At 41.0% G+C, this 24,235-nt stretch overlaps 2 protein-coding genes across 3 annotated transcripts in view; one reads left to right on the top strand and one right to left on the bottom strand.

Annotated features, from left to right (window-relative positions):
• APBA1 (amyloid beta precursor protein binding family A member 1) overlaps positions 1 to 8,445 on the top strand; it is an 81,507-nt gene extending 73,062 nt beyond the window's left edge. For both annotated transcript variants that reach the window (XM_057372443.1, XM_057372435.1), the window contains 4 exons: positions 19 to 231; positions 4,996 to 5,115; positions 5,760 to 5,900; positions 7,215 to 8,445. In XM_057372443.1, coding sequence (XP_057228426.1) covers positions 19 to 231; positions 4,996 to 5,115; positions 5,760 to 5,900; positions 7,215 to 7,286 — 546 coding nt within the window. In that variant the 3' untranslated portion in view covers positions 7,287 to 8,445. The remainder of the gene's footprint in view (positions 1 to 18; positions 232 to 4,995; positions 5,116 to 5,759; positions 5,901 to 7,214) is intronic.
• A 4,023-nt stretch (positions 8,446 to 12,468) lies between these two features.
• ENTREP1 (endosomal transmembrane epsin interactor 1) overlaps positions 12,469 to 24,235 on the bottom strand; it is a 27,028-nt gene continuing 15,261 nt past the window's right edge. The window contains exons 7-11 of the mRNA XM_057372422.1: positions 21,565 to 21,694; positions 20,899 to 20,971; positions 16,263 to 16,412; positions 14,230 to 14,516; positions 12,469 to 13,113 (exon numbers count right to left, since the gene is read on the bottom strand). Coding sequence (XP_057228405.1) covers positions 12,907 to 13,113; positions 14,230 to 14,516; positions 16,263 to 16,412; positions 20,899 to 20,971; positions 21,565 to 21,694 — 847 coding nt within the window. The 3' untranslated portion in view covers positions 12,469 to 12,906. The remainder of the gene's footprint in view (positions 13,114 to 14,229; positions 14,517 to 16,262; positions 16,413 to 20,898; positions 20,972 to 21,564; positions 21,695 to 24,235) is intronic.

The raw sequence follows: 24,235 nt of genomic DNA, 5'->3' as shown, positions 1-24,235 counted from the left end.
CTTTTTCTTATTATTCAGGTTTACATTGAAAAGCAAAAGGGAGAAATCCTAGGTGTGGTGATTGTGGAGTCTGGCTGGGGATCCATTTTGCCTACAGTTATCATAGCCAACATGATGCAYGGAGGACCAGCAGAGAAGTCTGGGAAGCTGAACATAGGGGACCAGATCATGTCAATCAATGGGACCAGTTTGGTTGGTTTACCACTGTCAACATGTCAGAGCATTATAAAGGTAKGGAAAACGTTTCTAGAAGCAACACATTTTAAAAGGGTGACATAGTTGAAGAGCAGAAAGTAAAAACTCTTAAATAAATTCTTACCAAATGTTTGCATAGCATTTTCCATTATGTCATCATAAAATACAGTGTGAATCATGCTACACCAATTTTCTGGCTCGACACAGAAACACAGAATGGGTAAYGTTGGAAGGGACCACTGGAGGTCAACCAATCCAACCTCCCTGCTTCAGCAGGGTTCCCCTAGGGCATCTTACTCAGGGTTGTGTATTGGTGGCTTTTGAATATCTCCAGAGAAGGGGGCTCCAAAACCTCCCTGAAAATCTGCTCCTATGGTCAGTTACTCTCACGGGGAAGAAATTCTTCCTAGTGTTCAGGTGGAACTTACTGTGTTCCAGTGTCTGCCCTTTGCCTTTCATCTTGTTGCTGTGCACATGAAGAAGAGCCTGCCAATGCCTTCCTGACATCGACCCCTTAGACACTTGTATACATAGAGGAGGTTCCCTCTCATKTATCTCTTCTTGACACTGAATAGGGCCCGCTCCCTCAGCCCTCCATAGAGGGAATTTTTTAGGTTGGAAAAGACCTCTAAAACCATTGAGTTCAACTGGTTAAACTTTTCCTCATAATGCTCCAATCCACTGATCATATTCATAGCCCTCCCCTGGACCTGCTCGCTCCAGCAACTCCATGTCTCTCTTGTCTTGAGGAGCCTGGAACTGGACACAGTGCTCCAGATGTGCCTCACCAGAACTGAGCAGAGGGGCAGGGTCACCTCCCTTGTCCTGCTGGCAGTGCTCTTCCTGATGCACCCCAGGATACTCCTGGCCTTCTTGCCTACAAGGGCACTGCTGGACATCTTGTGCCGGGGCCTGGGGTTATTCCTCCTGAGGTGCAGGATCCTGCATTTGCCCTTGTTGAGTTTCAGAAGATTCCTCTCTGCCCATCCCTCTTTGCCAAGGTCCTTTTGAAGGGCTGCACTTGGGCTATCAGCCACTCCTCCCAGCTTTGTGTCATCAGTAAACTTGCTCAGGRGGTGCTCCATCCCTGATGATAGGTTAAATAAGATTGAGCCCAGTACTGAGCCTTGGGGGACACTGCTAGTTACAGGCATCCAAACAGATGCTGTGYATGGATCCCAGCCCTCTGAGCTCTGCCATTCAGCTAGTTCTCAATCCACCTCACCGTCCACTTCCTGACATTGGCTATGAGGGGGTCATGAGAGACAGCATCAAAAGTCCAGATTGATGGCATCCAGTGGCATTCCAGAGTGCTGTGCTATTTACTTGTGTAGACAAGGGCTCTGTGCACAATATTTTGTTCAGAAGGAAAATATTGCCAGATATGCACTTGAAATTTTATGTCATAAATGGAGGCACAGGTGCCTAATATTGTCACAGGCTGTATTAGCTGTTAAATATTTCTTAGTATTTGTATGAAACAGAGTAAATGCTTTTTTGTTTGTTCGGTTTTTTCTATTTTTAAATCTTTCAAACTTTGACTTAAAGAGATGCCCTCTGTGGCATCTTTGCCCAAATTATTTGAGAGTGCAGCGCTTCTCTTCCCTTGGATAAATGGAATATTTTAATTAGAAGAGCTTTCTTATAGTTGTCAGTAAAGTATGTGACTGCGAAAAGTACAGTGGAACTGAACAGTGTCTGGGGCAGCTGTAGCATATAAAGGAGTAAGTATTTGAACATCAAAGTTTAAAAAACAGGAAAGGTACATCACTAGTGAGGGTTTGAGACAAAGCTGAATGAAATCAGTTGTTTACTGAAATGGTCCTGCCTAGTTCTGCAGCTCATCACACGCAGATGYGTAATGTGATGCGGGTGGTACGTTATACTGACATTCTTCTCTGATTTTAAAGAATATACCTGTTAGACTTACTTAGTCATTTAGGTAATTTTTTTTGTAATAAGTTGTGTTGTGTAACTTTTTTTTCCTATTTTTTAAATTGCAAAATAAATTTTCCATTTACAAGGTAAATTTGCCAAGTAAAAAAAAGTACGAAGTAGTATTTTTTTCCTTCATGGATTATCTCTTAGTACTTGAATTAAGATGTTCGTTGTAAAGACTTCCCATTCAGGTTTTCCAAAATGTTAATACTGAGTTCTGATAAGTAATAGATGCATAAGTCACTGAACCACTCATTTTAGATTCACTGAGTAGAAATATAGCCTGTAAGTGTGACATACTGAAAATATGGCAAAACCAATCTGTAAAGAAAGGAAGAAAAAAAATCATATTAAATATCTTTGTGCCAGCATCATCAAAACAAAACTCCCTGCAAATTTAGCTCTTCATGATTATTTCCTAACCAATATCAGTTTTATTTCTCAAACTGTGGTAAGTTACACTTCACTTACCCAGATGGGGTTTTTGTTGTGCTCATCTACCTCTCGTACTACCTCTCAATACAGAACCAACCAGCTTTGCTGTTTCCAGCTTCTGYAGACCTGTCTGCTCTTCACTGATACTTAACCACAGATACCGCAGAAATGGCTAAGCTTTTTTTCTGTCTTTCTAAAAAGAAGATAATCTGCATGTTTTCAGTTCTTCATAACCAGACATCTGGAGCTGTTCATATAGCACTTTTGGAAACAAGTGAATGATCTAAATGCAGATCATTAAATGTGGTAGAAATATCCCAGATTTCAGATTTCCTTAGCATGCTGTTAGGACTCCTATGAAAAGATTATAATGTTATGTGGATAAACATATGTCACAAGCACTTTAAACTAGATAATTCAGTATTATGAATGTAATCTCAGCTCCTAATTTACCATAAACCAATTGCAAACTGACAGCTTGGGAGAAGCTTTCCATTTWTTGTGGCTGTTCTCTAATAGGATTATGCTACTTGTATCCTTTTCAGGAGCATCTGGTACTGACTACTGTGAGAAGCAAACTCAGGAACTAGATAATCAAATAAAGGTGGTCAAAATATGCAATTGGTTTGTTTCTGATCAGTTTATATTACCAGTCTGCATACTATTGAAAATTAGCCACTTCTGAAATACATGCACTTTCTGTTAAATTAAAAGGATTTTTGTTAGGGGCCACATTGTTTTTTTTCACCCCAAGGAATACATATAAGCAACTTGCACATGCATCAAGGAAGTAAGAGCACAATGATACCAAGTCTCTTTTCAGGGTGAGAGAGTGAGTCAGATGAGTCTTTTATACCGTGAGTGAATTCAGATCACTGAAGTTAGGCACCTAAATACTTCATACAAATGGGCATCCCTGATGCTCTGCATGACTTCTACACTTCAGGGTTAGAACACTGAGGCAAAAACCCCTTAGACTTTTCCATAAATGCCCTACCTACAGCACAGGTCAGGTTGGTAAGTCCTTGTCCTCTACCGTGGATGCTGTTGTTAAGACCTGCCTGTGGAAAGTGAATGGTCCTTGAGCAGGTGAGGTGTGCTGCTAATTGCTCACCGAAGTGGAGGAGTCCATAGTCATGGAAGAAGTGGAGTTCAGACCTTCTTTCCCCTCAGAGTGGAGTGCAGGCAGATCCCACAGCACTGATCTTTGTCATTTTGTGCCCCATTCTCTTGGAGCCACTTTCAAGAATGAGCCAAGTTGAGCTCAGCACTGTGCAAGTGAGGACAGCTGTTTGCACTCAATGTTGATTGCACTCAATGTTGATTGCACCCACTTTAAGGCACTGACAAGAAAACAGGCTTTAAGGTAGTTCATCCTCTCAGGATGCCAGTTTAGTTACTGAAGTGCCTGCTGAATCTGGAGCTCAGCTCAACAGAATAATCACCAGTAGCATGTAGAGACTTCAGTATATTATCTGAGCTATAGTAGGAATTATTTTTCAGAATTAATCATTTTAAATCAGTGTCTGATATCTTCATTGCACTGGGACTAGATTATAATTGTAGATATAAAAGGAATTCAGGAGCAAATAGTGGAACTGGCAGGCATTTAATTAAGGGAGCTGACAGTTGCTGTATTTTTTAAAAAGCATTTTGTTCTTCGTGTGGATTTTAGTTATGTATGGATTTATGGCTAATACTTTGTGTGAATGAAGCATTTCAAAARTCTCTCCTTACAGTTTCCAAGGGGTCAGATTGTAAATATTGGTGGTTTGCTACATTTGTGTTTTCATTGAGCCATATAAACATAATCTTTGAGTCTGACAGTCACACCTGCAGCTGGTGTAGACCAACACTTTGGTTCAAAGTGGAGCAGGCTTCTTAGGCTGTGCTCACCTTTAAATAACTCCAAGAGTTATTCAGTGTGCTCCCTTCCAGTCTGATCAATCTTGTGATTCTGTGAATAATAGAAATTATGAGCACTGCTTATACAAGGATTATACAAGCAAGACCTGCTGTTTAATGTAATGTTTAATGGAATTTAATGGAATTTAAATTTATTTCATTAGGGAAGCAACTTGTTTGTAACTATCTGTGTTACTTATATAAAAGTTCCTTGGCTTTTTTGGTGAGCTGCATACATGACTTTTAATATGCCTTTTACGATTTCTGTTACCAAATGAAGAAACTGCCAATAGGAATCTAGTTTTCCTAAAACTATGCTATTTTCTGCCAAGAAAAATTTGATGTTTTATCACTCATTTCAACTGAATATTCTGATGCTTAGCATCTAGTGACTGGATTCTGGTACAATGCATACAAAGATTTGTTTCTTCAGGGTTGCTCCCATGTCAATGTTTTGATGATTTTTTTTTTTGTCAGTGCTTATGTTAAATGTTTAACTTTCCATTTGTTGGGTTTTTTCAGGGTTTGAAAAACCAGGCACGAGTTAAACTGAACATAGTTAGATGCCCTCCAGTAACCACAGTCTTGATCAGAAGACCTGACCTCAGATACCAGTTGGGCTTCAGTGTGCAGAATGGGATTGTAAGTAGCCTCCTCACTTTCTGATCGAGCATAAACACACATGAAACTTCCTCTCCATTTGTGGGTAAGTTTCAGTGTGGGAAGAGAGAAGCTGCTATTTTTCTCTCTTACGGCAAGCAGGATTTTGCAAGTGTTAAGTGTAAGATAYAGAAGTTAAATTAATAAGAGTTATTTTTTGTGTTTGATTCTACTTATTTCACAACTTTAGAGTCAGACAGAGGAACAAAAAAGTTGTTTCAAACAAGAATATGTGGAAGAATCTGCTTGCAGCATGCATCATACATGTCTTTAGCCAAGCCATTGCAAAATCTCAAAAGAAAAGGCCTGTTCTTGATCCTTTTTGTCATAAGGCATCTGCCTCATCAGCATCATTAAACTGAGGTCCTTCATACCCTCATAAATTTCCAAACCAYGAGACATGTAATGTACAACAAAACAGCCTTTTCTGACAGTTTGTTTTGCTCTTTGGAGAAAATATCCATTAGTTACTTGTCACTAACAAATTTTACTTCGAGTCAGCGATTGATTGCATCTTGGAATGTTTCTGTATTTAAATGTTGATTGATAGCTTGCAGGCAAAAATGTGTAATCAAAAGTCTCAGTTCATTACTGAGCCCATGATATATTTGTCCTTTTCCTTCTAGATCTGTAGCCTTATGAGAGGAGGCATAGCAGAGCGAGGGGGTGTGCGTGTTGGCCATCGGATCATTGAAATCAATGGGCAGAGTGTTGTAGCAACACCCCATGAGAAAATTGTTCACATCCTCTCAAATGCTGTTGGTGAGGTAAGAAGCAGCAATATGGCAATAGAGCACAGTTCATTGCTGGTACCAGTAACAGCCAGTGTCCTTCCAKGGACCACATTGGCGCCAGTACTTTGTCATGTCTTCCTCAGTGACATCGACAGTGGGATTGAGTTGCACTCTCTGCAAGTTGAAGGTGACATCGAGCTCAGTGGTGCTTAAGGAAAGGGAGGCCATTAGAGGGGCCTGAACAGGTTAGAAAAGTGATCCATGTAACCTTGGTGAAGTCAACAAGACTTGGTGCAAGGTCCTGCATCTGGGTCTGGGCAATCTCCAGCATCAATAGAGACTGGGAATGAAGGGATTGAGAACAGCCCTGCAGAGAGGAACTTGGAAGAAAATKTTGACATGAGCCAGGAAAGGGCACTTGCAGCACAAAAGTATCCTGAGCTACATCAAAAACAGCAGGGTGAGGGAGTTGATTTTCCCTCTGGATTCTGCTTTGGTGAGACCCCACTTGAAGTGTATGTAAGGTTCTGGGGTCCTCAACATAAACAAGGCGTAAACCTGCTTGAGTAGATGAAGATGAAGGCCRTGGAAAGAGTGAGAGGGCTGGAGCACCTCTGCTGTGAGAAAAAGCTGAGAGAGGTTGGGTTGTTCAGCCTGGAGAAGGCTCCAGGGAGACCTGATGGCTCCAGTGGCCTTCCAATRTATAAAGGAGACTTCTAAGAAAAATGGAAAGAGACTTTTTACCAGGGTCTCCAGTGCAGAAATAYAGGCAATGGTTTTAAACTGAAAGAAGGTAGATTTAGACAGGGCATAGGAAGAAATCCTTCACTCTAAGGGTGATGAGGCACTGGAACAGGATGCCCATGGAAGCTGTGGATGCCTCATCCCTGGAAGTGTTCAAGGCCAGGTTGGATGGGGCTCTGAGCAACCTGGTCTAGTGAAAAATGTCAATGCCTACAACAGGGCAGTTTGGACTAAATGATCTTCAAAGGTTCCTTCCAATTCAAACTGTTCCATAATTCTGTGGTTCTACTTCTACTGACCTGCTGCTAATCAAATCCAAAAAGCAGAGGTGAGAGCAGACCTGCACCCTGTTCCTTTCATTATTTGTCCATAGTTCTATGCTTTAGAAGAATCCTGCCCTGAAAATAAAAAGTGTCCACAATTTTATATAGTTCATCAGTACTAAATGTATTGTTTCATGAAATCATCCCCAGAAATACTCAAATAAGGGTATGAAAACTCGCAAGTTTTACCTTTTTTTCTGCCTTCTATGACCTTATCTGGGTCTTATACATTAGGTATGCACTTTTATGAACATCGATTAACTTGGCTTATTTCCTCTAGATTCATATGAAGACAATGCCAGCTGCCATGTACAGACTGTTGACTGCACAAGAGCAACCAGTTTACATCTGAAGCTGACACCTCACCACCACAATGTGCATGGAAGATGTTTTTCCTCATTAGTGCTTGTCTGTCTAGTGCTGCATTTCTGTGTCTGCAGAGACATTTCTTTCTCTTTCCCCCCTTCACAGATACAAATACTCCCTCCTCCATCCCTTTTTCCTCTTCTTCCCATTTTCCTGCATTTTGGTAAGGGGCAAAATGTATCTATGGAACTATTTTGGTTGCATTGTTTTACAAGAGAAACTTCGTACAGTTCCACATGCAAAACAGGAAAATAACAGCAGCATTGTTTACAGCAGTATTCACAGATGGCTCTATTTCATGCTACATAATCAATTTTATTTTTGTTGGTATAATGTTACAAACAGAATAAATTAAATGATACTGAATGAAAGATGTCTTTCCCAATTGAGGAAGTGTAGGGTACAAAGTGTTCTCTGGGATATCTTGCATGCAGCTTTGCTTTTCTTGCTCTATTTACCCGCAGCCATTAACCTCAGTACTAAAGGTTTGTGTCTGTGGGGAAAGTAGAATACCAAAAGGATTGTTTTGCCCTCAGGAAATATTGCCTACCCAGGAAGACTCAGTAAATGCTGCTGTTGTAAAGTGAATTGTCCAAATACATACCCTTTAAATTCCCCTCTGTCATCAGTTGCTCATTATAGTAGGACTCCAAAAGATACTCCATGGGTTACTGGAACATGTTATACCCTCATTATTTACACAAAGAAATTTGGGAAGCATTTTTTACAGCTGCCTCCCCCCTCTGCCCCTAGGTTTCTAACTCCTAGTTTTCTTCTGCTTTGTCTTTTATAGTCTCTTCCTGATTTTAGAGGTTAAAGTGGGGGGGAGGATCTTTAAATTTTCACAAGTGAAATAGTGAGGGGATTTGCTGAATAGCAACACTTTTTCTAGGCTCTTAATTCTGAATTGGTGCACAYAGCCATGTGTGCCAGTGTATATAGACATTTTTAAGATTGTGCTTCCTATTTATGAAGTTTGAATATATGAAATCTGCAGACTGTTCTAAATAATTTTGTTCTCTGAGCCAGTTTTAACATATATTTTTGTCCAAAGACCTGTCTGATTTATTGACTTCCTCTTTAGTTCACAACATAGGTAACAGTGGAAAAGATAAGGCAGGAATAAACCTATTTATTTTGTTATATTTAGCTTGTGATTTTTTTTCCCATGTGTATGGCACTTACAAGAGATACGTGTGTACTATATGCACTTGTATGAAGATGATAAATTGTAGGGATGTATGAAATCTCGTATTTGAATAGCCTCTAAGTTGCATGCTAGAGACAAAAGGGGGAAAGGGGGCTGGGTTGGGTTCTTTGGTTTTTTTAAGAGGGTTAAAAATAAAAAAAGAAGCGGTGGTTTTTCTTCCTAGTGAGAGGAAAATTCTGTATTCTCTGTAGTTACTTTTTTTCAGAACTGTATACTGGTGTTTATACTGAAGCTGAACCATGCGTTTAGTCCAGGCTCGTATTTTGATTTCTTTTAAAGAAACAGTTTGTGCTGTGTTTCACTGCAATGGAGAGGCTCAGTGAGATGAAAACAAGAGCAAACACACAGCCACACGCCACTTCTGCTTTGCAAATGCAGTGTTGTTCATAGTCACTTGCTTCTCACTKGTTGTGATGTGAGCTGTGCAATGTAAGCGTTGCTTGCAGTCCAGTGGTGATCCTAGACATTGCTATGGGGATTCGTGGAAGTGCGTGTGTGCGTGGGCACTTGTTGCAAACACTGCTGAGAACCACTGAGCACTCTTGTCAGAGGTCCGCTTTCTGCTTCCTAAAATCATGGATAACCATGGCCTGATCAGAGGTAGAGATAAAACTATTTCTGTGGGAAGCAGATATTTAAGGGACACGATGAAGTGGTGCATAAACTGTAGTATGGGGATATGTTTTAGTGTTGCGATTAATGTACAATGACTTGATTTTACTGCATTTCTTGTTGTTATATAATTTAATCTAAGGCTCCAGAATAGCATATTGCACAAGAGAATGGTGTTAGTATTCCAGGTTAGTACTTAACTCTGCTGCCTGACTGATGCAACAAGATAATTAATGGCTTGTGAGTATATTGTTTAACTGTAGACATCTGGTTTATGGTAATTTGAACCTTTTTTTCTAGAACTTTCCATATATATAGTAATAAATGTAAATATGGTATATAACCATGTACAATTTAGAAGATTAAATACAGTGCAGCCTTTCCATACATTGCCTGAGGAGACTTAGTGGACTCTTGAATACACAGTTATCATGCTCCTGGTTCCTGCTTATATGTATGCCCTCCACTTCACTTGTTTTTGTGGTTCTGTCTAGCTCACGTGGTGAAATCTTTAACTCACTTCACTGGGAAACGATGAAGATCTGAACAAGCAAAAGTATTTAAAGAAACAACTGTTTCTTTGGAAATCTTGGCAGCCAGGAGTCTGTGAAGTTACTGTTCATCCTAAATAGGTGCTTRGCATTAAGCAAATGAATGCTTGCAGAACCAGAGTTTAGCAAAAAAAAAAAAATCTCATTTGTCCAATTACAGTATGCGCATAAGATTTCTAAACTGGAAGGTCCAGAGTGTGCACGTCTGGGAACAGCCTTRTAAACAATGCATTTTACTCTGTAAGCTGAAGGAGTTTCAAGAAAATGGAACTCAAGAGAGAAAGCTGGCTGTTCTCTAGACTGTTGCAGCAGTCTGATAGATCAGATATGGGGATTTTTAACAGATGCAAAGGAACATTCCTTCAAAGGTTTACATTCCTTCTTCAGTGACAGACCTGAATTTTTTCTTTCATCCTTGCTGCTTCATACAGTCTAATTAACTCTTCAGTGTTTACATTAAGGATGAAACACCCCATGTATTTTTTATTTTTGAGAAGTTTCACACGTTTGTTTTGAATCTTGTTTGAGTCTCAGTTCGGATTTCCAAGTTTGCTAGCTTTCCTTCTTTTCTAAAAGAAATGTATTTCTCAAGACAGCAACATGGTTTAGATCTCTTGTATATATTTAGCGCAGTACCTAGACTATGAAGTTGTACTATTGTTCTGTAAAGAGGATGAATAGAAATTATTGTAAAGCGTTGGGAAAAGCATAGTATTGTATTTGTAACAATATTGTTCTTTGTAAACATTTAATGATCTCTATATATAAATATAAATATATATATAAATATATGTGGGCCTGGAATGTTGATATTGCACATCTACTGAATGTAATTACTCTGATGTTTTCTGCCACGGGTCTCTGACCTATCTAATGAAGTTGTGCTGGTTTGATTTAGGGGAGAGACAGAGGGGAGAAGAGTGGGCTTTTTGCTTTGGAGGGGACAGGGTAGGGGGTTTCTGGCCAGTTATTTTGTTGTGATGTATTTACTGTGCTACATTCCTTTATTTAACAGAGCGCTAATGTCTGTAAGATTTGCAACAATAAACTACAAAACAAAAATACCTCAGACAAGGCTGAGAATTTGCTCATACTGACCTAGAGGCTGACTTGCCAACACTGAATTCATACATTATTGGAAGATGTCCAAACTTACTTTTTGCCACTTAGTCTGAAGTAATTTTCTGTGTTTCTGCAGGTGTGATGCACCTTTCTTTTTAAAAGCATTCCTTTCTGGTAATACCCTAGTGCTTCWAAACCAAGCTGTTCCTAATTTGTTTTTTCTCCTGTGTGAAATGTCACTGTGAATGTGACAAATACTATTACATTGAATAACTTTACATAAGCTTACTACATGTATGGGGCTTTGATAAAAATTTTTCACACTTAGTGTAATTTCTGAAATTATTATTTTCCTTCAAATGTCATCAGYATGGTTTGTTATTAAAGACCTAATACTAGCTGAATAAATAAGAAGTAGAATTGTAATATGGCTGTCCTTAGAATTAATCCTGAAACAGCCTGTGCTAAGGTTAAAAAATACTTATATGAGAGATTGGTTATGAARAACATGGTTCTGTTTGGAAGTCAATCAAAAAAAAGTCATCAAGGAAGTGTTTCTTTTGCTGAGGCTTCATAGGATTTCCTGTGCCTCATAGGTTGTCACGAGTATTTTGAAACTACAGAAATGAAAATACACACCACAGCAATTGTGAAGTTTATGGTGAAGGGTGCAGTAGAGAGGCTGAGCTTTGCTGTGTTCCCAGTGTGCCACCCTCCATACTTCTGTTTATTCTCACCATTTGCTGTACATACCAATTCCTGTATGACAAACTTCTGGATTTCAGTGGATAAACATAAACCTCTATGCAGTACAAATTTCACAGATCTGCTGTACTGTCAGGAAATAGGTTTCTTGCCCTTTTCAGTATTTTAATGGTTTGGATCCACACTGAGTACAAGCAGACTCCATCCCAGCTGCAGTAGTTTCATGCCTTGCAAGCTGCAGAGGTGATGCTGGTRACCTGTGGGGACTGACAGTCAAGTGTCAGGGCTGCGAACTGTAATTTAGATAAATGTTCAGTGCAGAAGCRTATGGAACAATCCTGACCTTTAAACACAGCATGTGAAGAGTCAGTGATGCTGTGCCCGCACCAGAGTAGGGCCAGGCCTGTGCTGTGCTGCTTTGTCCTGCTTCTGCAGATAGACCTCCAGGGATGTCCCTCGGCCACAGGATAAATTTAGATGGTTGGTTGTTGGAAAGGAGCCTGCAGGACGCCCCAGTGGTTCTCAAAATGGGAAAACCCACCCAGCAGTTACATGTTTGTCCGTGTCTTTGTCTAGAAGTGCAGCAGTAAGGTCCTGTGTGAACCTCCCTTTTGTTGGACAGTGGAAGTGATGAATAGAGTTGTTTTCTTCTAAGAAAAATTCTAATTAGTTCAAATAGGGTAAAATGGATGGGATCTACACAACTTCTTGTGTTCTCCTTGATGCTGTGCAATGTGGGGTTCCCAGCACCTGAAAGAATATAAAATTAGCTTCTTTCATCATAGCATCTGCTCTAATAAACATTTTAAATGAGACTATACAGAGAGTATCTTTCTTCCTGGGATGGTAACAAGCCAGCATCTCCCACTGCAAAACACCTGTGCTTTTGGTTTGGGATACTGTTGCATCATTAAGACAAAAATAATGTTCAACCATTAAATGAGAAGTCCACTGAACCAAAAGAACACTTTAATTCTGTTTTTATTTTTTGTACACTTTGCAAATCCACGACCCTCTTACAAAGAAAAAATTTAGCATTCTGAACACCGTTTTTTTACTAACTTTGTATCTGAAGGTTTGCATTTTATGACAGGAGATTTTTATTTAAATCAAAGTTCTGTAACATACAAAGTTCTTTGACACAGCTTTAGACAGCTCCACCCCCAAAGATGAGTTACCATTGTAGCCCACAACCGCATGTTACCAAACTCCACAGAGAAGCAGGACAGTAATGCATCACAAATAAATAGAYTGAATTGCAACTGAGAGCCCAGTAAAGGTCAGCTTGCAATCTGCTTAACAGTCTTTGTAGAATCATCCTCCCCCTTGGAGTTGGTGCTTGAGAGTATAAAAAAAAGGTGATTGTTGATAAAACTCCTCCACCCAATTGCCAGAGACGGTTTTCCTCTGTAGTTACGTGCATATCTGGCAGAAGTGCTCTGCTGAGGARTAACCAAAAAGCCAGCTCAAAGTACAGTTTCCCTGACAACTCCAATAAGACTGTGACGCCGCTCATGTTCTGCTCTTTGGATTCTCCTCTCTGCTAGCTGTTCTCCCTCTGTGGTGAAAGTACTCAGGTCACCACAGCTCTCCAGGTACAGCAATCGAGGATGTAATCTAAAAGGTAATACACGAACTCTCAATGACATGGCTTGCTGGGCAGGTGCCATCGCCTTTAAAAAGAAAATAAATTTTAATCAGTTTTGTTTTCAGGCTCTAGTTTCATTTAAATAGTAATTTACCCAACCAGAAAGAAGCTAGTTGTAGTGCTGTTATGTTTAAAAAGCAATTAAAAAAGCTGTAAAACCCTAGCATTCACCAAAGAGGCATAGGAAAAGCAATCCTAGTTGGGAAAAGCAGTGGGGTCATTTTTTGTTTTGTTGTTGTTTGTGGGGTTGTTGGTTAGTTCCTTTGGTTTCCCCCTCAAGGGTGCACAGGAATTCTCTCACTCCAGCCTATGGCATGTCTGGTATTGTTTAGAAGGAACCTAAACGTTGCTTCCTTGCAGAAACCACTGAACTGTTAATAACTTTCAGGCCAGTGTGATAAATTAAACTCTCATAAGCAATCTTTTTCCCCTACTGTTTCTGTCAAATTTGTCAAGGCTTTTGTTGCCTGAAGGCTGCAGTGGGAAATCACACTTTATCTGCAGAGCCTAAATGACACTGATGCGTTTTGCATGAGAACCCAAACCAAAACCAGTTGTCATTGCAAATCACTTGCGCTATGTCTGAGTCAATTCATCTACCCAAAGAGTCTATAGGTTACCAAAACATTTGTTTGGTGAAGTTTGCAGCATCTGAAACTTCTGAATATTCATTTCATTCATGTAAGGACGTATTTTCTATCTTCTGCCTTTCTTTCTTTAGTATGAGATCTTATTTTTATCCTTTTAGCCAATCACAAAGAAGTTGCTTCCAGTGGGTTTACATAAAAATTTCCTTGTCAGCCTCCATTCCTTCTGGTCTGTAATAGCAAATGTTTATTTTTAACATCTTCTCCCTCTCCCCTGCCGCACTCAGGATAAAACGCTTTAATGTTATTTGCAGTTCATGATTCCACAACAGAGGACWGACTCAGTTTTTAAATACACACATACTCAGTCTTCTGGCTGACAGAGCAGAAAACATCACAGCCTCTCACACACTCCCTACATCAAACGAAAGCACTGAAGGAAGCCAGTTTGGTCCAAAAATTTTGACACACAGAGTGGCAGATGTAAACCTGTACTTCCAAACCCAGGGCAGTGGGTTTCCACATCACCTGACAAATACAAGTAATAAAACTACCTGCTCAAGGAAAGTGGCACTGGTGACAGCTTCTGCCATATATTTCTCATCTGATTTTAAAACAGATTTGATATTTTCCACCAAGTCATCAATGTCTGGGCTCATGCTGCAGGGGGACTGCTCAAGGATCCATGCCACGCGTCGTTTAGTGTCCATGTAAGACTTATAGTCTATCAGAGATTGGGGTCTTCCCCTCAAAGCTCTTGCTCTTGAACTTTTCCGCAAGGTGACAGCATTCAGTTGATTCGCATCATTGAGGGTTGTAGTTTCACAGTAGAGTGCAGTCCCTGAAGACAAAGATGAAACAAAGCAAATAATCCATATGGTTCATAGTATTCCCTGAGATTTCACTTCTGATTCAGTGAGGATGCAGTGCACAGTTTAACCATGTAAACAGTCTGGCATGGTAGTAWGGAGGGCTCACTCTACTGGACTTACACAAAATGCATGTAAAATAGTCACACATAGCTATGGTTGAGTGCACATCACATGTCAAAGTGTCTGGAGGGACTCTTTGCCTTTGGAAAACTCTTGTCATTTTGTGTACATTGGTTCCTTTCTCTTGTTCCTGATCTGAAGAGACCAGAAATGTGTGTTGAGTTTTAATGTAAACATACAGTTACACAAAACAGGTTAAGCAAAGTTAGAAGGCTTTTAGGATCTCTCCTAAACTCTTTGTAACTTTTGGTTATTAACCAAATATGTAACTCTTAGTCAAGAGGACGAGTTGTAAAATACCTCAAAATAACTACTTGTCAAGCTGGAAGTTACTAATATTCTGTGGAAATTTAATGGGGAAAAAAACCCCGAAACATACTAAAACATTCAAAATTACTTTGCAATGACTAAACGAAGGCCAAGACAAAATCAATTCCACTGCCTTTGGTGTAAACAGGCCAGCAAACTTTGACCCCATTAAAAGGRAAAAAAAAACCCACACCGACACATTGTTCAAGAAGCACTTTAACATTGGCCTCACACCAAAAAAATACCAGGAGATGCAAAACTTCCCATCAAGAACAGTAACTTGATGCAACTTCCATTGCTGCAGTGAGTTCCCTTTCTGCAGCACTCATGACTCTCAGATCCCTTGCTTATCAGACTAACCTCAGTAACACGGGACCTAAAGCTTCCAAATGCTTCTGACGTGGAGCCTCTCCACAGCAGAAGCACTCTGCTTTGACAGCTATGAATAGGCTCTGTGTCATGTAACTATTGCTTCAGCAGCAGATTCTCTGGGCTGTTGMGGTGGAAGCCGACAGGCAGAAAAGAGAAAGCACATGATACAGCAGAGGCATGAACACATTCCAYGAAAACCAGATCGGCATGCTCCCAATATCCAAAATAAATGGCTGTTACTAACATGCCCCATTGGCACTCACATTTTGAAAGCTAACATGTATCAACAGCTACTGTGGGGATTCCAGTGCCCTCTGGTAAAAACTGCAGCACTGAGAGGTGTGTTTTTCAAGACTGTCAGCAATGTCACAAACTTTATAGTCACATTAGCAGCTTTCCCACAGTAACAGAATTAGATCACCAAAGCAGTTTCATCAGCTCCCCACCATGGGTTGTATGGAGTTTTTTTGGTTTTTGATGGTATGAGGATCAAAGAAGTGGGAGCGAATTTACAGGGTAAGACCAAATTGCCAAGCCAAGTCTGCTTTAAATTTCTCACACTGACAACTGCACTTGTAAGATTTTAGATGTCAGTGCACTGAGAAATCCTTTGCGCTCTCCCTCCTCATCTTCCACCATCTCTTCCTCCCTCATACGCAGACTAGCAACCCAGACCCTACTAGAGACCCTATTCCTAGAWGTGAAAACCTAAAGAGCAGCCTATCTCTGGTGAAGGAGTTAGGTGAAGGAGTTAGGTGAGKAGGGTTTGGCAAAGCACAAACTACTGCAATGTACATACTCTGCTGGGAGACAGCAGCAGATTTTGCAGGTACTAGGTTCAGCGTACCAAACTTCCAAAATACATTCTCTTAAAGAACCATGACACAGTCACTGGYAAGAGAAAACAGGGTCACCTTGAGGCAAGAGGCAGTGCAGAAGCCCGGGGTCACTGTTAGATCGTTTCCGCAAGGGCTCAGTGGCTCTCCTGTTCACCTGGGCAGGCACGCAGCGTATCTCTGAAGGGGAAAGGCTCACTCTGCTGGAAGGCTCCTGAATTTCTTCAGCTGAATAAAGGAACAGAAAAACAAAAATAGCCAAAATAAAGCAAATCTGTAGAAGCCATTGTTAGAGACTGTTACTGGGCTTTTCCCCCATTCCAGCTGCCCATCTGTAAAGACTGGACACCAAAGACTGGAGCTCATGTGTGTTGCATAGGCCCACAAYTACTCAACAGTAACACTGCTCTAAAGCCTGTTCAAACATTTGCAGAAACCTGTTCAGGCTTATGCAACTGGAGTAGCAAAAGACTAGAGTCTAGAATGAAAATCATCTTAAACTACCTGATCAGAGAGGAAGGGCTTACTGTTTTATTGGAGAAAAACTAAATCCCACAGAGCTGCAAATCATCCTACTTATAAACAGTTGTACCAAGATACCACAGCATAAGGTCAGAGGTTGGTCATCTTTTGCAATTAGCTAGCTTGTAAATCAGTCATCAGTCCTTAAAAAGAAACTAAATTTTAGTTTCATTAGATTCTTTGCTTTAATATTTTCCTGGTTTCTTGGGATATGTCACATGCTTCCCAATACTTCTTTTCTTCAGAATCAAATTATATGCTGCAATTTAATGAGCGTGAGAGGATGAGTCTGTGCATATTGCTCACTAAGCCTGGCTCTGTACCTCCATCTGGTGGCCCCTCATATATCACAGAAAACAATTTTCTTGCTCATGCAGGAGTTAAAAAATTTGTAGTGGGCTGACCCTGACTGACAGCCACTTCGTCACTCTCCTCTGCAACYGGACAGGGGAGAAAAAATATAATGAAAAGCTCCTGACTTGAAATAAGGATTGTGAGAGATTACTCATCAATTACCATCAAGCAAAACAGACTCAGCCTCAGGGATATTAGATGAATTTATCAAAAATCAAAATATGAGAAGAAGAAATGAGAACTAAATCAAATAACAGTAATAACACCTTCCTCCAACTTTCCCCTTGGCTCTTTCTGCTGCCCTGCAGTGCACAGGGAATGTGGGTTACAGTCAGTTCATCACACGTTGTTTCCGCTGCTGCTCAGGGACAGGAGTCCTTCCCCGGCTCCAGCATGGGGTCCCCCCCACAGGAGAGCTCTCCATTAATTTGTCCACTGTGAGTCCATCCCAAAGGCAGCAGTTCTACACAAAAYGCTGCAGTGTGGGTCACTGTTCCATGGGGTCAGTCCTTCAGGGACAGGCTCCTCCAGCATGGGTMCCCCAAASGGTCACAGCTCCTGCCAGAAATCTGCTCCAGCATCGACTCCTCTCTCCACAATCTGCAGCTCCCTGCCAGGACGCTGCTCCAGCACAGGCCTCCCATGGGTTCACAGCCTTTCYRCAGACTCACCTACTCCAGTGGGGCTCTCCACAGGCTGCAGGTGGATCTCTGCATCCCCATGGACTCCAWGGGCTGGAGGGACACAGCTGCTTCACCAAGGGCTGCACCCCGGGCTGCAGGGGAATCTCAGCTCCARWGCCTGGAGCACCTTCTGCCCCTCCTTCTCTACTGACCTTGTTTTGCAGATCTGCTCCTCCCACATGTTCTCACTTTGCTCTTCTCTGAGCACCATTACATCTGCATAACAACTGGTTTTTCCTTTTTAAATATGTTGTCACAGAGTGGTTACCATGATTTCGTATTGGCCCAGCCTTCAACAGCAGCAGGACCATCTTTGGAGCTCTGCCAGGCACAGAGGAAACTTCAAGCATTCCAGCAACTTCTCTGCCACGACCACAACTTGGCCATGCAAACACAGTACAAAACCAAATTCATGTAAACAGTCTTTTATTCAGAACATGGCAAAAATCTATGGTGTCACTATAACAGATATGTGCCAGTGACGGAGCATTCAAGAAAATTCAGGCTTGGATGATATGTATTTGTTGAGTACAGTACCTTATTTCCTACACAAATGCAACTGAGAAATTCTGAAGATAAGAAATAGTGAAATAAAGCAGGTACCAGCCTGGCAAATCTGATGGTAAGGCACTGCAAGAGAATGTGGCAGGACAAGAATCATGCAGGATTAAAAAATCCATCACCAATATAAACTTTTCAACACCAGTGGAGTTGTGTTAGCAGTAAATCCTGGAGTTACAATGCTGCTGTTACTATGGAGTTGTTTGCTTGATGGATTTTAAAAATTCTAACAGATTAATGAACCAATTTAAGGATCTTATGACAATAACATTAATGTTCCAGATATCATTATTCTTAATAATGTTTCAGAGAGATAATTGTGTTAAGGTGGTGTGGAAACCTTGTATGTGATGACAGAGAGCAGCAAGCAAGCATTTCCTGCCACCAGCAGAAGGCTGCGTGCCTTCCTGCTACAGCCAGCAGGGAAAGTCACATTCTGCTTGACAGGAGTGATTACGAAGCCAGTAAAACAATTTCAGCTGGCACAGGGAAGCCTAGAGCTCCTCCTGCAGCCGGCAGTCAGGATTCCCCTTACTCAGCTGGCGCAGCTTTAGCTTCCATCGGGAGCTGTGTTCTGTTCATCAGCCCTGATGATGCCAAGGGAATCACAGCATCACACACAAATGCCCTGGCGTGACAGCCTGCCAGCATAAACTGAAAGTTCAGTTTTTATTTTTTATTTATAGACTGCTCCACTGCATTGCCTGAGACAGCCCATACACTTCCTCTGCCACAATGTCAACAAAAGCCCCCATCTTGTATTTCCCTCCTGCTGTGGTTTACCTGCAGCAGCCAGCTCAGTCCCTCACAGACACTCACTCTCTCTTTCCCAGTGATAKGGGGAGGAGAACTGGAAGGACAAAAGTGCTAGAACTCATGGGCTAAGGACAGCTGGAGTGAGGAGAAAAAACACCAACAAACTCAAAGGAAAACAAGTGATCCAAAAGCAATMATTCACTACTAGCTGACTGATGCCCAGTCAGTCCCTGAGCAATGACAACGCTGGAAAACACCCCACCAGGTCACAAATCCAAACCAGCACCATAGGCTGCTATGAAGAAAATTAACTCTATTCCAGCCCAATGCAGTACACCTCCCCAATATAAATAAAGGAAGAGATACTGCGCAGTGTATTTCCTTCTCTTAAATACTAYGAAGTCTTGGCATCTAGAAGAAGCAGTGTTAATTTTCTTTCTTAAGATGCTTACACTTTTAACAGGTAGGCTGATAATTAAATGTCATTTAAAAAAATCACTGAACAAACTAGTAAAGATGGTGGAAAGGAGGGTAGACTTTGCTGTTACGTGCTCAGGTATGTCTGCTTCTTCTTGCAAAAGAAATTTTAAAACACAAATGCCTCACATAATGTCTCATCAGAACCTTTTTTCAAAACAAAACAAATCAGAAGAGAGACTTTCTGATTGTCTTTCACTGTAGGTGCAATTCTATKGTATTTTGTTCCTGTTTCCCATTCTCATAACTTCAAGCATGTCACTGCGTRGCCTTTGAGTTTGATAACCTGTTTTTATTTGAGCTTGAGAAGCTCAGAAAAAGCAACAGGAGTTTTACCAGTAAGAAAGCTCGGAGAAAGAAACCCAGAGAAGCTGTAGCAAAAGGTCTCATTCTGTTTATCACAGCTGGTAAGACACCAGAAGCATCCAAGTGCTTGTTTTCAGAGGTTTCAGGCAYGCTGTCAGAGTTTAAGGGGATTTGACAGAGCTGACATTTGGCTAAAAAGTGATTTTACACAAACTCTTGTTTACCCCTGACTCTACATAATAGGAACAATTTCAACAGATGCAGTTCAAACCAAATTTTTTCTGTAGTTTGGTAAGTAGGTTGGGAGAAGACAGGCCACAATCAAATAAAAGATTTGGGCTTCCCCCCCGAACCACTCTTCACTCTCCTGTGGTGTGAGTATTGTACACGAAACCAGCTTGCCATATTGGCAAGTTCAATAGTTGGAACACATCTGCATGGGCTGTACTGGAAAAGCTGGAAGCTAATAATGTTAAAACATAGGAATACATACAAAGATTAGGGTAAAAACAACTGGGAACCATTCGCTCGCGTGGTTTTCTAAAACAGAGCAGAGCATAACTTGATCTGGTCTTTAAGAGTAGTTTAGCTATGTCCTATACCAGGATGAGGAAACAATTCAGTAATTCTTCCCRTACTGAATTCTATCCAGGCTGGATAATGGAGTAATTCCTAGTTTCAGTCCACACAGTATGGCTACTCTATCCTTGTCCTATTTTTACCAGCAACACAATGTTAACAGGTACCATCACATACACTAAACAAATGGAAGCGTAATTTATTGCAACATTTGGATATAGTGTCAAAAACTAACTTATAGATTATTAAAAATGAAACATATCCATCCTTTGGTATCTTACGTGAAAACAACTTTCAATGCATATAAACATTTTAAATATTAATCCTGGTTCTCACTGCCCAAAACAATCATGATTCTCTATCTCCGGCTTGCAATGTGGTTGCTGTCTTTTAAAGAACTAATAATGCTGCTGCCACATCAAGTTGTATGTGTTGGATAGAACATTCTAGACCAAACTTTAAAATGTACTTTTTACCTTCAAAGGACTGCCTGCCACTTAATTCCCCTGATTCAACATCTTCCATGCCATTTGCTTGAAGTACACCTCCCTGGAATAAAATGCAGAAGTTAAAAAATCCCAAGTCACCATCTTTCTCTAGCACTTCRTAAGAAACTCCAACATCCACCTTAGAAATGGAACACTTTTCCTAAACTGCAAAGAAACTGTGTGATGAGAAGTTAATTCCACAGCAATATCAAGGCCAGTGGATGTCTAATATTCATGGTCATCATCCAGTCAGCCAATTTTATCCTATCCAGTATTTTCTGGGAAAAAGCACCTGTCTTTCGCAAACACCAGGGTGAACTGATCACCAAAGATGGCAAAACCGTGACCCAGTCCCTCATGGGAGGAGTGCAGGTACATAAGTGAAGTAAAGCAAGGAGGTGTTTTAGAATAACCAGCAACAGGTGTGCTCCACATTGCTTTTTGCTCCTTCTCCCATGCCTGGGCAGAGTTTTTCAACTGGAAAAAACTTTACAGTTCTAGCAGTTAAGTGATTAATTAAAATCTTTGGTGAAATTTACATTTGTAATTAAATGTATTGACCTGACTTAAGTTTACCATGCTACAGTGCAACACCCCCACACCCCGTTACAGTGGAAAAAACAAAGTCAGGCTTTAAATTCCTGTGGCTCAAACCTGCTCAGAGCTGTCTGAGCTGCACACAGCTTCGTAAGGTGGAGGTGGGTCCAGACGGCGGAACACTTCAACCCCTTTGGTTCGCTTTCCATAAATATATGGCAACGAAATCACGTCAGAGGCAAGTGTCCTGCAATAAATAACATGGAGCAAATCTGTCAGTACAGCTTTCCAGCTGCAGAAAAACATCTGCTACCAAACTCCACTGGCTTTCCTGTGCCAGCTCAGGTTTTGGGATCTAAGTCACAGATMATGAACTTGCCAAGATCTGCAACACATTGCTTCAGAAGATGGCAAGGAATTGAACCTTAGGAGGCGCCTCTCCAGTGTGCTCCCCAGAACTCCAAACATCTTTGGGCAGTACTGCGCAYAGGAACCCAGTTCAGTTTGACTTCAGTTTTGTTACAAAAGATTAAAGTACAGCTTGTCACACAAAATGTGACAGCCTAACCCTGACTGTTGTGAACTACTGAGTTCTTAATTATAAACGAAATCCAAGGTACTTCTGATCCTGTGTTTTATCTTCAGATAGAGGTGCACAGAAAAAGCCAAATTCAAACTAAAGCCTGTTTTTGTGATGATGCAAGAATATATTATGGTTGATCGATTTACAAAGGCTTGTATGAGGCAAATACAACACATTGTTAACCTTACTCCTCAAAGAGCTCTCTGAAACCTTAWACACAGCAGAAATCCGAAAGACCTTTTGCTGCAACATCTTTCTCTTAGGGAGATAGCTCTGGGAGGGAAGAAAACAGAACAGTGCCTGCAGAAACCTAATTTTGATAAACACTACCCCAGGAACACTGTAACGAAATRTGGTGGTGGACAGCAGAGGTGTAATGAAGACCTTCCTCACACAATCCTCAGAGAAGTCTGTGACTCAAAGCAATTCTTCTCTGCATTTTTTTTTTTTAACATTTAAAGGCATTAACATTGTTGATTTGGTGTTAAGCAGGAACCTCAAGTAACACGCAGAAACTCATATTTCAATCTGTGGACTTTGGTCAGGTTTACAGCTATCACTAGTGGATGCAGCTCTTTATAACCCAAGTCCKTCCTCCCAGTATTTAGGGCTCTTCCCTGGCTGCAGGGAACAAAGATGATTGGGAAAATCTATTTCTTGCAAGCCCAGAGGAAAGGGTAGAGTGATGGAAATGCCTATGGAAGACTGTTTTCACAGATAGGAGGAATAAAACTTTAAAAATGAGAACCTGGAAGCCCTCTTATGAAAGGCTCCTGTGAAGGCATTGGAGATAATGCATAGAGAAATGTGAGGAAAGGCTGGTCATTGTTTTTTCAGTGTTAAAAATGGGGAAAATACAACATGTTAAAATAGTTTTTCATTTCGGTCTATTTCATCTGTTCCAAAAACACTTGAGAATACTTTTGGAGTACAATGGAGACAGATACTCCATTGACCATTACTTCTTCACATTTTTTCAGTATGTTCATGCTGAACTTACACTCAGTAGATGCCACAAAATTAAATACACTTTGAATCTTAGTTTTGTTTCTAAACATGCTTGATCTGCCCTACCCAGCTCCGTCACACCTTGAAAATTAATGCCATGTCGAACAAATCTATAATGTTAAAAAACATACTTCAGAGCATGCACCTGGAAACACATTCCCTTGAGTCCTTTAAAGTCATTTCCAGGAGGTACCCAAACAATACTTTAAACACAACTTTACCTCTTTCAAGGCCCCAAGCAATTGACTTGCTGCCCCACCTCCATTGCCTCTTCCCTTAAATTCACGTATCTTGTGACATTTTCATAGAATAAAAGAATATCCTGAGTTGGAAGGGACACGCAAAGACCAAAGTCCAGCTCCTGGCCAACTCTGTRTTTTGTTTTTCACCTGAAAACTCAGCTGTAACTGTCTGCTGTGCTAACCCTGAAAAATAACAATTGCTATTTTTTAACGTATGAAATAACAAGAGTAGAGGCAGGAATTGACCAGTCACTGGTAGTGCTAGTTTGCTTTTTGCCTGCCATTAAATAAGACAAATGTAAAAGTTTCCCATGAAGAAATAAGCAAACTAATTGGCTTTGACAGCTGGGCCTCTCACTTGTCAATTTACAGAGTGGCAGAGAATGGGCTACCGGTTCCAAACATGTCCTTGGCACATGTTTCGATGACTGTGATGTTTCCATTTTCATGGGATGGATCTGTCTTGGAGTAGCCCCACGTGGCACTCGCAGATGGGGGCTCACCTCCCTGTTTGTGGCTCCTGTCACACCCGTCTTGCACACGAAGATTTGGAAGGCAGGGACCCAGGGGCTCAGCACAGAAAGCCAGGGCACAGGTGCCACACTGAGCTCAGGGTGCAGTCTGGGAGGAAGAAGTGTAAGGCTGACTGAGAAATGGCYATGTCCCATCTCAGCCACTCTGTAGGATCCTGAGCTGAGTCATAATTACTCATCTTCCAAAAACAGAAATGGAGCCTAGCTGTTGCTTTAACTTCTTTGCTGCTGCATAACTACCCAGCACACCCTGAAACAAGTAGCCTGACTTCAGAAAGACATCATCATCAGTTAATCAGGTACTATCAACATGTTTAACATAGTCACAGGTAAGGTAGCTACTCAGGTAAGATGCCTTAAATACTGCTCAGCAGACCCTCCTACTCAGGTAAGATGCCTTAAATACTGCTCAGCAGACCCTC

Source organism: Malurus melanocephalus, unplaced genomic scaffold (assembly GCF_030028575.1).
Source record: "Malurus melanocephalus ecotype Western Australia unplaced genomic scaffold, MMel_1.1 scaffold_7, whole genome shotgun sequence".
Lineage (NCBI taxonomy): Eukaryota > Metazoa > Chordata > Aves > Passeriformes > Maluridae > Malurus > Malurus melanocephalus.
This window is presented reverse-complemented; position numbering and strand designations above follow the sequence as displayed.